Source organism: Bombina bombina, chromosome 3, assembly GCF_027579735.1.
Source record: "Bombina bombina isolate aBomBom1 chromosome 3, aBomBom1.pri, whole genome shotgun sequence".
Taxonomy (NCBI): Eukaryota; Metazoa; Chordata; class Amphibia; order Anura; family Bombinatoridae; genus Bombina; species Bombina bombina.
Genome location: NC_069501.1, coordinates 1,110,558,521 through 1,110,572,812, shown reverse-complemented (window position 1 = coordinate 1,110,572,812; position 14,292 = coordinate 1,110,558,521). Strand labels below are relative to the sequence as shown.

Sequence of the window (14,292 nt, the reverse complement as noted above, 5' to 3'; positions counted from 1 at the left end):
CTAAACTTTAATACTATGTTATGATTGTATAGGGAAAATACACTTATTATCAATGGTCATCCTCATATTTTTCTAGCTACATTTATGCTCTAATTTTAAGGACAATTCCTTTGTTTTTATCTTTTAGTTCTGTTAATAATAAAAGTTATATTTTAATCACTTATTACCCTTCATGCTAACCTATGATATAGCAATTTAGGCTCTCAAAATAAGTGTGCCATATGATACCTCTTTTTTCCTAATTTAATATTATCATATATATACCAGTATCAGGCACTGCCCTACTAAGATACACAGGCTTATCCTGTAGGGAAACTCTCTTTGAAATCCCAAGATCTGTTCCCACTACTAATTCCCCTTAACAAAGGGAATTATTTCTTTCATAACAACAGGGAAAAACCCTGACACTCCTGAAGCCTTCACTCTATGACGAGGGAATCCCCGTCCCTCTCCCGAGTCCCACCAAGCTCTTCCCTCCGACAACCCTCTGGGGTGGAAGCCAGCAGCACTAGCACAGAAGAAAGGGGGGCAGTTAAAGAGACTCCAAACACAGGGGGAGGGGATGATGGAGGTAAAAAAGGGGGGCAAGAAACCGGAATTTGTACTATGCCACAAAAGGATGGGGCCACCCCACCGACACTTGGCCCACACTGGAAAAATATGACTTCCCACCCAGCTAAGCTCCCTGAGGCCACCTGGTGGTAACCCACCCCCACCCCTCCGGGGCCTATCTGGGGGAACCCTGCTGCACCTACCTAAGCCCTGTCTACTGTGCCCCTGCTTCGTATAGGCCCCCCTTACCCTTTCCATCTCCAACTGCAGGCCTTATATGGGCCTCCCTACTCAGCCCCGCCATTATAAATGATAGTGCTACCCACCCCGGCCTCATCTGGGCCCCCCTTCTTTTCCTATCCCCCTGCCTCATATGGGCCCCAGCTAAGGCTGTTCACTTGACTAACTTTTTCATGTGATTAAGGAAAGGTATGGAGTAGGATAGCTACGTTAAAGGGACATTAAACCCAATTTTTTTATTTCATGATTCAGTTAGAGAATACCATTTTAAACAACTTTCTAATTCATATGTTATCTAATTTGCTTCATCCTCTTGATAATCTTTCCTGAAAAGCATATCTAGATAGGCTCAGTAGCTTCAGATAGGTGGCTGCACATAGATGACTCATGTGATTGGCTCACCAATGTACATTGGTATTTCTTTAACAAAGGATATCTAAAGATTGCCGCAAATTAGGTAATAGAAGTAAATTGGAATGTTGTTTAAAATTGTATTCTCTATCTGAATCATAAAATACATTTTTTGGGTTTAATGTTCCTTTAAGGACCCAATGGAGGCTTAAAGGGACAGTCAAGTATAAATTAAACTTTCATTATTCAGATAGGACTTTTAATTTTAATCGACTTTCCAATTTACTTTTATCATCAAATTTGCTTTTTTCTCTTGGTATTCTTAGTTTAAACTAAACATAGGTAGGCTCATATGCTAATTTCTAAGCCTTTGAGGGCTGCCTCTTATCACATTCTTTTTAAATCTCTTTTCAACACAAAGAGACAGAAAGTACACGTGGGCTATATAGATAACACTGTGTTCAGGCACAGGGGGTTATTTAAGATCTAGCACAACACAATGCTAACTGCAAGACAATAGATAATAAACAGTCACAGTCATGTGATCAGGGGGCTGGCAGAAGGTTCCTAGACACAAGGTAATCACAAAGGTAAAAAGTACATTAAAATAACTGTGTTGGTTATGCAAAACTGGGGAATGAGTAATAAAGGGATTATCTATCTTTTAAAACAATAACAATTCTATGATTGACTGTCCCTTTAATGACATTGCCTAAACGTAAAAAAATATCAAGATACATGTCAAAATAAAGCAAGATCATAGTCATAATGGTAAAATAGAAACTTATGTTGGGTGCTAATTAAATTCTCAGCAGATAGACACTGCTTAATATATGTATTTGGGGGGAGGGCGGTGGCGGCGTTATATAGTTTACAAAAACTTTGAAACAGTATGAACCTTAACATTTAAATAGAGAGCTGTAACAGGGTTAGTAGTTTGTGGAGTGTGGAGAAAATTAAAAGTCTGTTAGATATATTTACTGTGCTGATTTTATAATAGGAGTGCAGCTCATTAGGGAGAGATATTCTATGTATGTGCTAAGCTGAGCAAGGTTTGCTTAGTATGTGGGGATTGTTATTTTTTCCAGGTAACAACTAATGTGGAGGATAGGTTGTGAGCTGAGCATTGTTTGCTTGGGGTGTGGAAATAGTGGATTGATCCTACCTACATCTATTGAGTAGGACAAATTTAGCTAGGTATGTAGTTGTCTTTTGAAACCTTGAGAGTCAGGCTACTAGTGTTTGACATTGTGCATATACAAAAGTAATTCTTGGATATGACCCAAACACAGAGTGTTCATCGGGGACGGATCAACGTAGACTGTTTTGATGCTAAGTAGGTATATACATTTCAAAACTACAAAAGAAATAAAGCAAAATCATAATAATAAAAATTAAATGTAAACTTTAGATCCAATATAGCTTGATAGCTGAAAAACACTGCTTGAATTAAAGAAGTATACATGTGAGCTTAATGAGGAAACTATAGCAGGTGTAGACAAATGTAAATTATACAGATAACCAAAAGCTCTGATGTCTGCTAGATAAATGAACTGTGGTGGAGTTATGATAGGAATGCAACTTATTTATATAGGTTACTTAGAAGTATATTCAGAGGCAAATAGTTAATTTGGTAGGTGAGAAATGTTACTTGAGATAGTCTATCTGTTGTGAAGGGTGGGGTTGAACTGAACGTGCAAAAACCTTTGTACACCTTGGACAATGGGGAATCGCCAGGGAACCATTACAGAACAGGGGTTAGAGTTGTTCTCAAGTGAGATCAAGTCAGGCAGTGACTGCAAAAGTTCATCAGCTTAATGCAAGGTTTTGTGTATTTAAGCATCTTATGGGGCTTATTCTACCTTAGAGTAAGCTGTCTCTTAATGTGTTATAACTTTATTTCCGTACGGCTAGATTTAGAGTTTTGTCGGTAACGACCCGCATAGCTAACGATGGCTTTTTTCTGGCCGCACCTTTAAAATAACTCTGGTATTGAGAGTCCACAGAATGGCTGCGTTAGGCTCCAAAAAGGGAGCGTACAGGCATATTTAACGCCACTGCAACTCTCGATACCAGAGTTGCTTACGGACGCGGCCAGCCTCAATAACGTGCTCGTGCACGATTCCCCCATAGGAAACAATGGGGCTGTTTGAGCTGAAAAAAAACCTAACACCTGCAAAAAAGCAGCATTCAGCTCCTAACGCAGCCCCATTGTTGTCTATGGGGAAACACTTCTTACGTCTGCACCTAACACTCTAACATGTACCCCGAGTCTAAACACCCCTAACCTTATCAGCCAATAGAATGTTCCGATCAGCCAATAGAATGCGAGCTCAATCTGATTGGCTGATTGGATCAGCCAATCGGATTGAACTTGATTCTGATTGGCTGATTCCATCAGCCAATTAGAATATTCCTACCTTAATTCCGATTGGCTGATAGAATTCTATCAGCCAATCGGAATTCGAGGGACGCCATCTTGGATGACGTCATTTAAAGAAACCGTCATTCGGCGAGTAGGCGTCGGTAGAAGAGGATGTTCCGCGTCGGCTGGAAGATGATGGCTCCCGAAGAAAGAAGATTGAAGATGCCGTTGATAGAAGACTTCAGCCGGATCATGGACCTCTTCAGCTCCCGCTTGGATGAAGACTTCAGCCGGATCATGGACCTCTTCAGCTCCCGCTTGGATGATGACTTCAGCCGGATCATGGACCTCTTCAGACCCCCGCTTGGGCTTGGATCAGGACATCGGAGGAGCTCTTCTGGATCGATCGGTGAACCTGGTATGGTGAAGATAAGGTAGGAAGATCTTCAGGGGCTTAGTGTTAGGTTTATTTAAGGGGGGTTTGGGTTAGATTAGGGGTATGTGGGTGGTGGGTTGTAATGTTGGGGGGGGTATTGTATGTGTTTTTTTTACAGGCAAAAGAGCTGAATTCTTTGGGGCATGCCCCGCAAAGGGCCCTGTTCAGGGCTGGTAAGGTAAAAGAGCTTTGAACTTTAGTAATTTAGAATAGGGTAGGGCATTTTTTTATTTTGGGGGTCTTTGTTATTTTATTAGGGGGCTTAGAGTAGGTGTAATTAGTTTAAAATTGTTGTAATATTTTTCTGATGTTTGTAAATATTTTTTTATTTTTTGTAACTTAGTTCTTTTTTATTTTTTGTACTTTAGTTAGTTTATTTCATTGTATTTATTTGTAGATATTGTATTTAATTAATGTATTGATAGTGTAGTGTTAGGTTTAATTGTAGGTAATTGTAGGTATTTTATTTAATTAATTTATTGATAGTGTAGTGTTAGGTTTAATTGTAGATAATTGTAGTTAATTTATTTAATTAATTTATTGATAGTGTAGTGTTAGGTTTAATTGTAACTTAGGTTAGGATTTATTTTACAGGTAATTTTGTAATTATTTTAACTATTTTATCTATTAAATAGTTCTTAACTATTTAATAGCTATTGTACCTGGTTAAAATAAATACAAAGTTGCCTGTAAAATAAATATTAATCCTAAAATAGCTATAATATAATTATAATTTATGTTGTAGCTATATTAGGGTTTATTTTACAGGTAAGTACACTGTGTGCAGAATTATTAGGCAAATGAGTATTTTGACCACATCATCCTCTTTATGCATGTTGTCTTACTCCAAGCTGTATAGTCTTGAAAGCCTACTACAAATTAAGCATATTAGGTGATGTGCATCTCTGTAATGAGAAGGGGTGTGGTCTAATGACATCAACACCCTATATCAGGTGTGCATAATTATTAGGCAACTTCCTTTCCTTTGGCAAAATGGGTCAAAAGAAGGACTTGACAGGCTCAGAAAAGTAAAAAAATAGTGAGATATCTTGCAGAGGGATGCAGCACTCTTAAAATTGCAAAGCTTCTGAAGCGTGATCATCGAACAATCAAGCGTTTCATTCAAAATAGTCAACAGGGTCGCAAGAAGCGTGTGGAAAAACCAAAGCGCAAAATAACTGCCCATAAACTGAGAAAAGTCAAGCGTGCAGCTGCCAAGATGCCACTTGCCACCAGTTTGGCCATATTTCAGAGCTGCAACATCACTGGAGTGCCCAAAAGCACAAGGTGTGCAATACTCAGAGACATGGCCAAGGTAAGAAAGGCTGAAAGACGACCACCACTGAAAAAGACACACAAGCTGAAACGTCAAGACTGGGCCAAGAAATATCTCAAGACTGATTTTTCTAAGGTTTTATGGACTGATGAAATGAGAGTGAGTCTTGATGGGCCAGATGGATGGGCCCGTGGCTGGATTGGTAAAGGGCAGAGAGCTCCAGTCCGACTCAGACGCCAGCAAGGTGGAGGTGGAGTACTGGTTTGGGCTGGTATCATCAAAGATAAGCTTGTGAGGCTTTTTCGGGTTGAGGATGGAGTCAAGCTCAACTCCCAGTCCTACTGCCAGTTTCTGGAAGACAACTTCTTCAAGCAGTGGTACAGGAAGAAGTCTGCATCCTTCAAGAAAAACATGATTTTCATGCAGGACAATGCTCCATCACACGCGTCCAAGTACTCCACAGCGTGGCTAGCAAGAAAGGGTATAAAAGAAGAAAATCTAATGACATGGCCTCCTTGTTCACCTGATCTGAACCCCATTGAGAACCTGTGGTCCATCATCAAATGTGAGATTTACAAGGAGGGAAAACAGTACACCTCTCTGAACAGTGTCTGGGAGGCTGTGGTTGCTGCTGCACGCAATGTTGATGGTGAACAGATCAAAACACTGACAGAATCCATGGATGGCAGGCTTTTGATTGTCCTTGCAAAGAAAGGTGGCTATATTGGTCACTGATTTGTTTTTGTTTTGTTTTTGAATATCAGAAATGTATATTTGTGAATGTTGAGATGTTATATTGGTTTCACTGGTAAAAATAAATAATTGAAATGGGTATATATTTGTTTTTTGTTAAGTTGCCTAATAATTATGCACAGTAATAGTCACCTGCACATACAGATATCCCCCTAAAATAGCTATAACTAAAAACAAACTAAAAACTACACTATTCACCTTTGATATTAATGAGTTTTTTGGGTTCATTGAGAACATGGTTGTTGTTCAATAATAAAATTAATCCTCAAAAATACAAGTTGCCTAATAATTCTGCACTCCCTGTATTTAGCTTTAAATAGGAATAATTTATTTAATAAGAGTTAATTTATTTCGTTAGAATAAAATTATATTTAACTTAGGGGGGTGTTAGGGTTAGGGTTAAAATTAGCTTTAAGGGTTAAAAAATTTATTAGAGTAGCAGTGAGCTCCGATCGGCAGATTAGGGGTTAATACTTGAAGTTAGGTGTCGGCGATGTTAGGGAGGGAAGATTAGGGGTTAATACTATTTATTATAGGGTTATTGAGGCGGGAGTGAGGCGGATTAGGGGTTAATAACTTTATTATAGTAGCGGTGAGATCCGCTCGGCAGATTATGAGTTAATAAGTGTAGGTAGCTGGCGGCGACGTTGTGGGGGGCAGATTAGGGGTTAATAAATATAATATAGGGGTCGGCGGTGTTAGGGGCAGCAGATTAGGGGTACTTAAGGATAACGTAGGTGGCGGTCGGCAGATTAGGGGTTAAAAAAATTTAATCAAGTGTCGGCGATGTGGGGGGGGCTCGGTTTAGGGGTACATAGGTAGTTTATGGGTGTTAGTGTACTTTAGAGCACAGTAGTTAAGAGTTGTATGAACCGGCGTTAGCCCAGAAAGCTCTTAACTACTGACTTTTTTCTGCGGCTGGAGTTTTGTCGTTAGATTTCTAACGCTCACTTCAGACACGACTCTAAATACCGGAGTTAGGAAGATCCCATTGAAAAGATAGGATACGCAATTGATGTAAGGGGATCTGCGGTATGGAAAAGTCGCGGCTGAAAAGTGAGCGTTAGACCCTTTCCTGACTGACTCCAAATACCGGCGGTAGCCTAAAACCAGCGTTAGGAGCCTCTAACGCTGGTTTTCACGGCTACCGCCAAACTCCAAATCTAGGCCGTAGTTTGTAGCAGTGTACGCATTTAGGTAGTTTGACTCACTGATTTGTTACAAAAACTGAAAGCCACTCTATTCTCACCAATTCACCCATCTGCAACATTAAATAGAATGGACTGCAGTGCCTCGGCCGCTGACAGCACATTAAGATATTAGGCAAGGCTAGAGTAAAAATTGTTAATAATGTGAACTATGTTCCAATAAATCAGAATCATGAGAACTACCCCAATACACAATGCTATGAAAGTATGCCCCTGGTTAGGGACAATAGAATAAAACCCTCTCAGCTTCTGGTATAATGTCTCTAAGTCAGAGCATATCACATTTAAGTAGCAAACTATATTAACTATATTATTGATAGACAGCAGGACATATTAACTACATGTTACATTAGTAGAAACCTACAAAATCGTAACTTTGCCAAACAAACACACCCCAAAACATGCTAGAGTAGGAAGAAAGGTAAGTTTAACTATATAGTAACAGTAAGATAATGTAGTATGTGGGCCCCATGCTAGATTCAACTTCATAGGGGTGACCATCACAGCGTCCATCATCCAACCTGGTAGATAAGGGATCACACCTCCAGCAGAGATTTAGCCAATACCTTAGCCATAGTCTTTTAAAGTGATTTAAATCTCCCCCTGGGTCCCACATCAATGCACTTATCGACCCTGAGTAATATGAGCTTTGCCATTTGACAGCCAGATACCTTGTAGGTATTTCCTAGCCGCTGTGTTGTCGAGAGTCCTGATAGCGTAAGAGAGTGTCCTGCAGGTAAGAACTTTGCTTAAGCTGTTTGCTAAGGTATCCCATGCTTTTGTCCCCTTCCCTCAATGTAGAGGTCGAGGTGGGGTGCTCTGCAGGAGTATCTCTAATATGTAACTTGTTGTTGCGTGACATGGAAGCCATATTCTGGGGCGGCAAGGGAAGAAAGCTGGGCTCCGTTGCCACTGGAAATTTTGTAGACCCCTGGATTAAACATTTCTGGGTATCGTCCGGAACAGATTATTCTGCGCAGGGCTCCTTTGGAGAAGTAGGCGAGAATGCCATCTTAATTTCTGCTGTAAGAGCTGCCGCATGATAATCCAGCAGCTCTGTCAGTGCGAGCAGCAAGTCTCTAGTGCTAGGTGCCATGGTATATTTCATGTATTAGCGTCTCCTGGATTTGTTGTCAAGGATAGTTAGGTCTCCAAGTCATCTAGTTACGCATATCCTTTAGTTAGTAGTAGTTGTTAAAGCTAATATGAGTTGCTTAATCCTTCATTTATACACAGATCTTCTGGGGAGAGTATAGGCCTCTATTTATATTAGATATTTTCTAGTATACTGTTTGAGTAAACCTAACTCAGTCCCAAGGTATATATGATACTGGAGGCGAGGATATTTATGAGGCAGCACTATTCCAACCAATTAATGTGAGGTTTGGTAATCTTTCATGGGTGTCTGCAGCATGTATTAGCACACTTACCACTATTAATGAGGCCCACAAACTGTCTGTGAGACACTAGCGTGCTTACTATGAGCCAACATGCTACGGCGTTAGGTTGTGAGATGATGTCTATAGTCCTCTTGTGCTAGTGAGCGATCTTGTTCTGTGTGGCTTCTGAGTTGTCAGCGCTGCAATTAATACACAGGAGTGAAACTCGGCCCTCCAGTATCTTGTGGCATCGGCTGTTATTGTTTCAAGTAAGGCTCTGCCGCATGTATGTCCCATCCGTTGCGTTTATGAAACAGAACTCCTCAGCGTTTTAGTGTGGAAATAATGCGACCTCTAAACCATGTTAATCTGCGGATCACTCATTCAGTGGCGCTGGCAATCGTGCGTGTAGTCCACAATAGGGCCTAATCAGGAAATGGCGGTTCTTTTGCTGGGCGCCATGGTGGGTACCCCCACTCCCAGCTTCTTAAAGTGTAGATCAGGTTCTATCAAAAGCACCTCTGATGTTTAGTAGGGTCAATGCAGCATCAATTGGAATACATACTGCACAGGTGTATGATAGAATGCCTTTAATAAGGACTGGGCTTACAGAGCACACTTAGACCTAGATTTGGAGTTTGGCGTTAGCCGTGAAAACCAGCGTTAGAGGCTCCTAACGCTGGTTTTAGGCTACCTCCGGTATTTGGAGTCACTCAAAATAGGGTCTAACGCTCACTTTTCAGCCGCGACTTTTCCATACCGCAGATCCCCTTACGTAAATTGCGTATCCTATCTTTTCAATGGGATTTTTCTAACTCCGGTATTTCGAGTCGTTTCTGAAGTGAGCGTTAGACATCTAACGACAAAACTCCAGCCGCAGAAAAAAGTCAGTAGTTAAGAGCTTTCTGGGCTAACGCCGGTTTATAAAGCTCTTAACTACTGTACTCTAAAGTACACTAACACCCATAAACTACCTATATAGCCCTAAACAGAGGTCCCCCCACATCGCCGCCACTCGATTAAATTTTTTTAACCCCTAATCTGCCGACCGCCACCTACGTTATACTTATGTACCCCTAATCTGCTGCCCCTAACACCGCCGACCCCTGTATTATATTTATTAACCCCTAATCTGCCCCCCTCAACGTCACCTCCACCTGCCTACACTTATTAACCCCTAATCTGCCGACCGCAAAGCCCCGCCACCTACGTTATCCTTATGTACCCCAAATCTGCTGCCCCTAACACAGCCGACCCCTATATTATATTTATTAACCCCTAATCTGCCCCCCTCAACGTCGCCTCCACCTGCCTACACTTATTAACCCCTAATCTGCCGACCGGACCTGAGCGCTACTATAATAAAGTTATTACCCCCTAATCCTAATAAGAGTCCTTTAATAAGAGTTAATTAATTTCGTTAGATTAAAATTATATTTAATTTAGGGGGGTGTTAGTGTTAGGGTTAGACTTAGCTTTAGGGGTTAATCCATTTATTAGAATAGCGGTGAGCTCCGGTCGGCAGATTAGGGGTTAATAATTGAAGTTAGGTGTCGGCGATGTTAGGGAGGGCAGATTAGGGGTTAATACTATTTATTATAGGGTTAGTGACGCGTATTAGGGGTTAATAACTTTATTATAATAGCGGTGCGGTCCGCTTGGCAGATTAGGGGTTAATAAGTGTAGGCAGGTGGAGGCGACGTTGAGGGGGGCAGATTAGGGGTTAATAAATATAATATAGGGGTCGGCGGTGTTAGGGGCAGCAGATTAGGGGTACATAGGGATAATGTAAGTAGCGGCGGTTTACGGAGCGGCAGATTAGGGGTTAAAAATAAAATGCAGGTGTCAGCGATAGCGGGGGCGGCAGATTAGGGGTTAATAAGTGTAAGGTTAGGGGTGTTTAGACTCGGGGTACATGTTAGAGTGTTAGGTGCAGACGTAGGAAGTGTTTCCCCATAGCAAACAATGGGGCTGCGTTAAGAGCTGAACGCGGCTTTTTTGCAGGTGTTAGGTTTTTTTTCAGCTCAAACAGCCCCATTGTTTCCTATGGGGGAATCGTGCACGAGCACGTTTTTGAGGCTGGCCGCTTGCGTAAGCAACTCTGGTATTGAGAGTTGAAGCTGAGTTAAAAATGCTCTACGCTCCTTTTTTGGAGCCTAACGCAGCCTTTATGTGGACTCTCAATACCAGAGTTATTTTTATGGTGCGGCCAGAAAAAATCCGGCGTTAGTTTTTCGGGTCGTTACCGACAAAACTCCAAATCTAGCCGATAGAGTGCGGCCATCTCGGTTGCCGGCCAGCTCCACCCCCAATTTTTTTTTTAATGAGCAAATAAAAATTGTGATTTTGCTTTTCTTTTATATACATAACTTCCTTTTACAATCCCCTCTTACATGAATGATTACTTCGCCAATAGCAAATAAACACCAATTTCAAAACTGAAAAAGAACACATTAGTGGGTCATAGGTGCATAAAGAAAATGCTCTAATGTGTTAAAGGCAAGTAATAGTGCAATAGATTTAGAGTTCTGCGTTAGCTGTCAAAACCAGCGTTAGGGGGTCCTAACGCTGGTTTTGGCCGCCCGCTGGTATTTAGAGTCAGTCAGGAGAGGGTCTAACACTCACTTTCCAGCCGCGACTTTTCAATACCGCAGATCCCCTTACATCAAATGCGTATCCTATCTTTTCAATGGGATCTTTCTAACGCCGGTATTTAGAGTCTTGGCTGAAGAGAGCATTAGAAATCTAACGACAAGACTCCAGCCGCAGAAAAAAGCCAGGAGTTAAGAGCTTTCTGGGCTAACGCTGGTTCATAAAGCTCTTAACTACTGTGCTCTAAAGTACACTAACACCCATAAACTACCTATGTACCCCTAAACCGAGGCCCCCCCACATCGTCGCCACTCTATTAAAATGTTTTAACCCCTAATCTGCCGACCGCACACCGCCGCAACCTACATTATCCCTATGTACCCCTAATCTGCTGCCCCTAACATTGCCGACCCCTATATTATATTTCTTACCCCCTAATCTGCCCCCCCCCAACGTCGCCGCTACCTACCTACAATTATTACCCCTAATCTGCCGACCGGACCTCACCGCTACTATAATAAATGTATTAACCCCTAATCCGCCTCACTCCCGCCTCAAAAACCCTATAATAAATAGTATTAACCCCTAATCTGCCCTCCCTAACATCGCCGACACCTAACTTCAAGTATTAACCCCTAATCTGCCGACCGGACCTCGCCGCTACTATAATAAATGTATTAACCCCTAAAGCTAAGTCTAACCCTAACACTAACACCCCCCTAAGTTAAATATAATTTAAATCTAACAAAATAAAATAAATCTTATTAAATAAATTATTCCTATTTAAAGCTAAATACTTACCTGTAAAATAAACCCTAATATAGCTACAATATAAATAATAATTATATTGTAGCTATTTTATGATTAATATTTATTTTACAGGCAACTTTGTATTTATTTTAACCAGGTACAATAGCTATTAAATAGTTAATAACTATTTAATAGTTACCTAGTTAAAATAATTACAAAATTACCTGTAAAATAAATCCTAACCTAAGTTACAATTAAACCTAACACTACACTATCAATAAATTAATTAAATAAACTATCTACAATTATCTACAATTAAATCAACTAAACTAAATTACAAAAAACCCCCACTAAATTACAAAAAAAACAAACACTAAATTACAAAAAATAAAAAAAGATTACAAGAATTTTAAACTAATTACACCTACTCTAAGCCCCCTAAAAAAATAACAAAGCCCCCCAAAATAAAAAAATGCCCTACCCTAATCTAAAATAAAAAGTTTACAGCTCTTTTACCTTACCAGCCCTTAAAAGGGCCTTTTGTGGGGCATGCCCCAAAGAATTCTGCTCTTTTGCCTTTAAAAAAAACATACAATACCCCCCCAACATTACAACCCACCACCCACATACTCCTAATCTAACCCAAACCCCCCTTAAAAAACCTAACACTAAGCCCCTGAAGATCTTCCTACCTTATCTTCACCACGCCGGGTATCACCGATCCGTCCAGAAGAGAGTCCGAAGTCTTCATCCTCTCCGGCAAGAAGAGGTCCAGAAGAGGGTCCGAAGTCTTCATCCTATCCGGCAAGAAGAGGGCATCCGGAACGGTAGACATATTCATCCAGGTGGCATCTTCTATCTTCTTCCATCCGGCGCGGAGCGGGACCATCTTGAAGCAGCCGATGCGGATCCATCCTCTTCTAACGACGTCCTAAGTTCGAATGAAGGTTCCTTTATCATCCAAGATGGCGTCCCTCAAATTCCGATTGGCTGATAGGATTCTATCAGCCAATCAGAATTAAGGTGGGAAAAATCTGATTGGCTGATTGAATCAGCCAATCAGATTTAAGTTCAATCCGATTGGCTGATTCAATCAGCCAATCAGATTGAGCTTGCATTCTATTGGCTGTTCCGATCAGCCAATAGAGTGCAAGCTCAATCTGATTGGCTGATTGAAGAAGAAGAGGCCTGTCTGTGAAGCCATCAATTATCAGATAACTCCTAGTAGTGCATTGATGTTCTTATGTATATTTGTTATATCTAGTGATCTTGCAAATTGTTTGCCAGCGAATAGTTCCCAGCGAACATAGCATGTTCGCGTTCGCCGCAGCGGGCGAACATATGCAATGTTCGATCCGCCCCTATTCATCATCATTGAGTAATACTTTGACCCTGTACCTCACAGACAGCAGACACATTCCAGCCAATCAGCAGCAGACCCTCCCTCCCAGACCCTCCAACCTCCTGGACAGCATCCATTTTAGATTCATTCGGAAGCTGCATTGTTAGTGAGAGGAGGGACAGTGTAGCTGCTGCTGATTTAGTTGCGAAATCTATAGCTAGGCTAGTGTATTCAGTGTCCACTACAGGCCTTAAGGACTCATCTGGGGCGCGATCCGATAAACGGCGTAGTTTGCAGCGCAAGCGAGGGAACCCGCGTCGCCCGCAGTTTCAGCTCGCAACTCGAGCTATCCCATATACGGCGCCGTCAGATGCTAACGTGCCGTAAGTCTGATAAACCAGCGATGTCCAGAAATCTACAAAACCTGACCAAAAGTCTAAATCACCCACACTGTCTAACACGCCTCCCTAACATAGCCCGACACGTCTAACCCTCTATCCGCTACCTAATAAAGTTATTAACCCCTAAACCGCCGCCAGCTATATTAAATCTATAACCCCCTAAAGTGAGCCCCTAACACCGCCGCCATCTACCTTACCTACCCCCTAAAGTGAGCCCCTACCCCGCCGCTATCTATTTTAAAATTATTAACCCCTAATCTAATCCCCCTACCCCGCCGCCATCTATATTAAATTATTTAACCCCTAAAATACTAAACTATCCCTACCACTAAACCTAAGTCTAACCCTACAAATAGCCCTGAAAAGGGCTTTTTGCGTGACATTGCCCCAAAGTAACAGCTCTTTTGCCAGCCCTTAAAAGGGCTTTTTGCGGGGCATGCCCCAAAGAATTCAGCTCTTTTGCCAGCCCTTAAAAGGGCTTTTGGCAGGGCTTTGTCACAAAGTAAACTGCTCTTTTGCCTACAATCTACATCCCCCTACACCGCCGCCATCTATAATAAATGTATTAACCCCTAATCTAATCCCCCTACACCGCCGCCAGCTATATTAACTATATTAACCCTAATTATATTAGGGTTAATATAGTT

The 14,292-nt window shown here is 41.4% G+C and overlaps 1 protein-coding gene across 1 annotated transcript in view; it reads left to right on the top strand.

The window, feature by feature from the left end:
• Positions 1 to 426: 426 nt before the first annotated feature.
• Positions 427 to 14,292, top strand: part of LOC128652633 (putative protein TPRXL) — a 33,864-nt gene continuing 19,998 nt past the window's right edge. The window contains exon 1 of the mRNA XM_053705566.1: positions 427 to 701. Within this exon, the coding sequence (XP_053561541.1) occupies positions 427 to 701 (275 nt within the window). The remainder of the gene's footprint in view (positions 702 to 14,292) is intronic.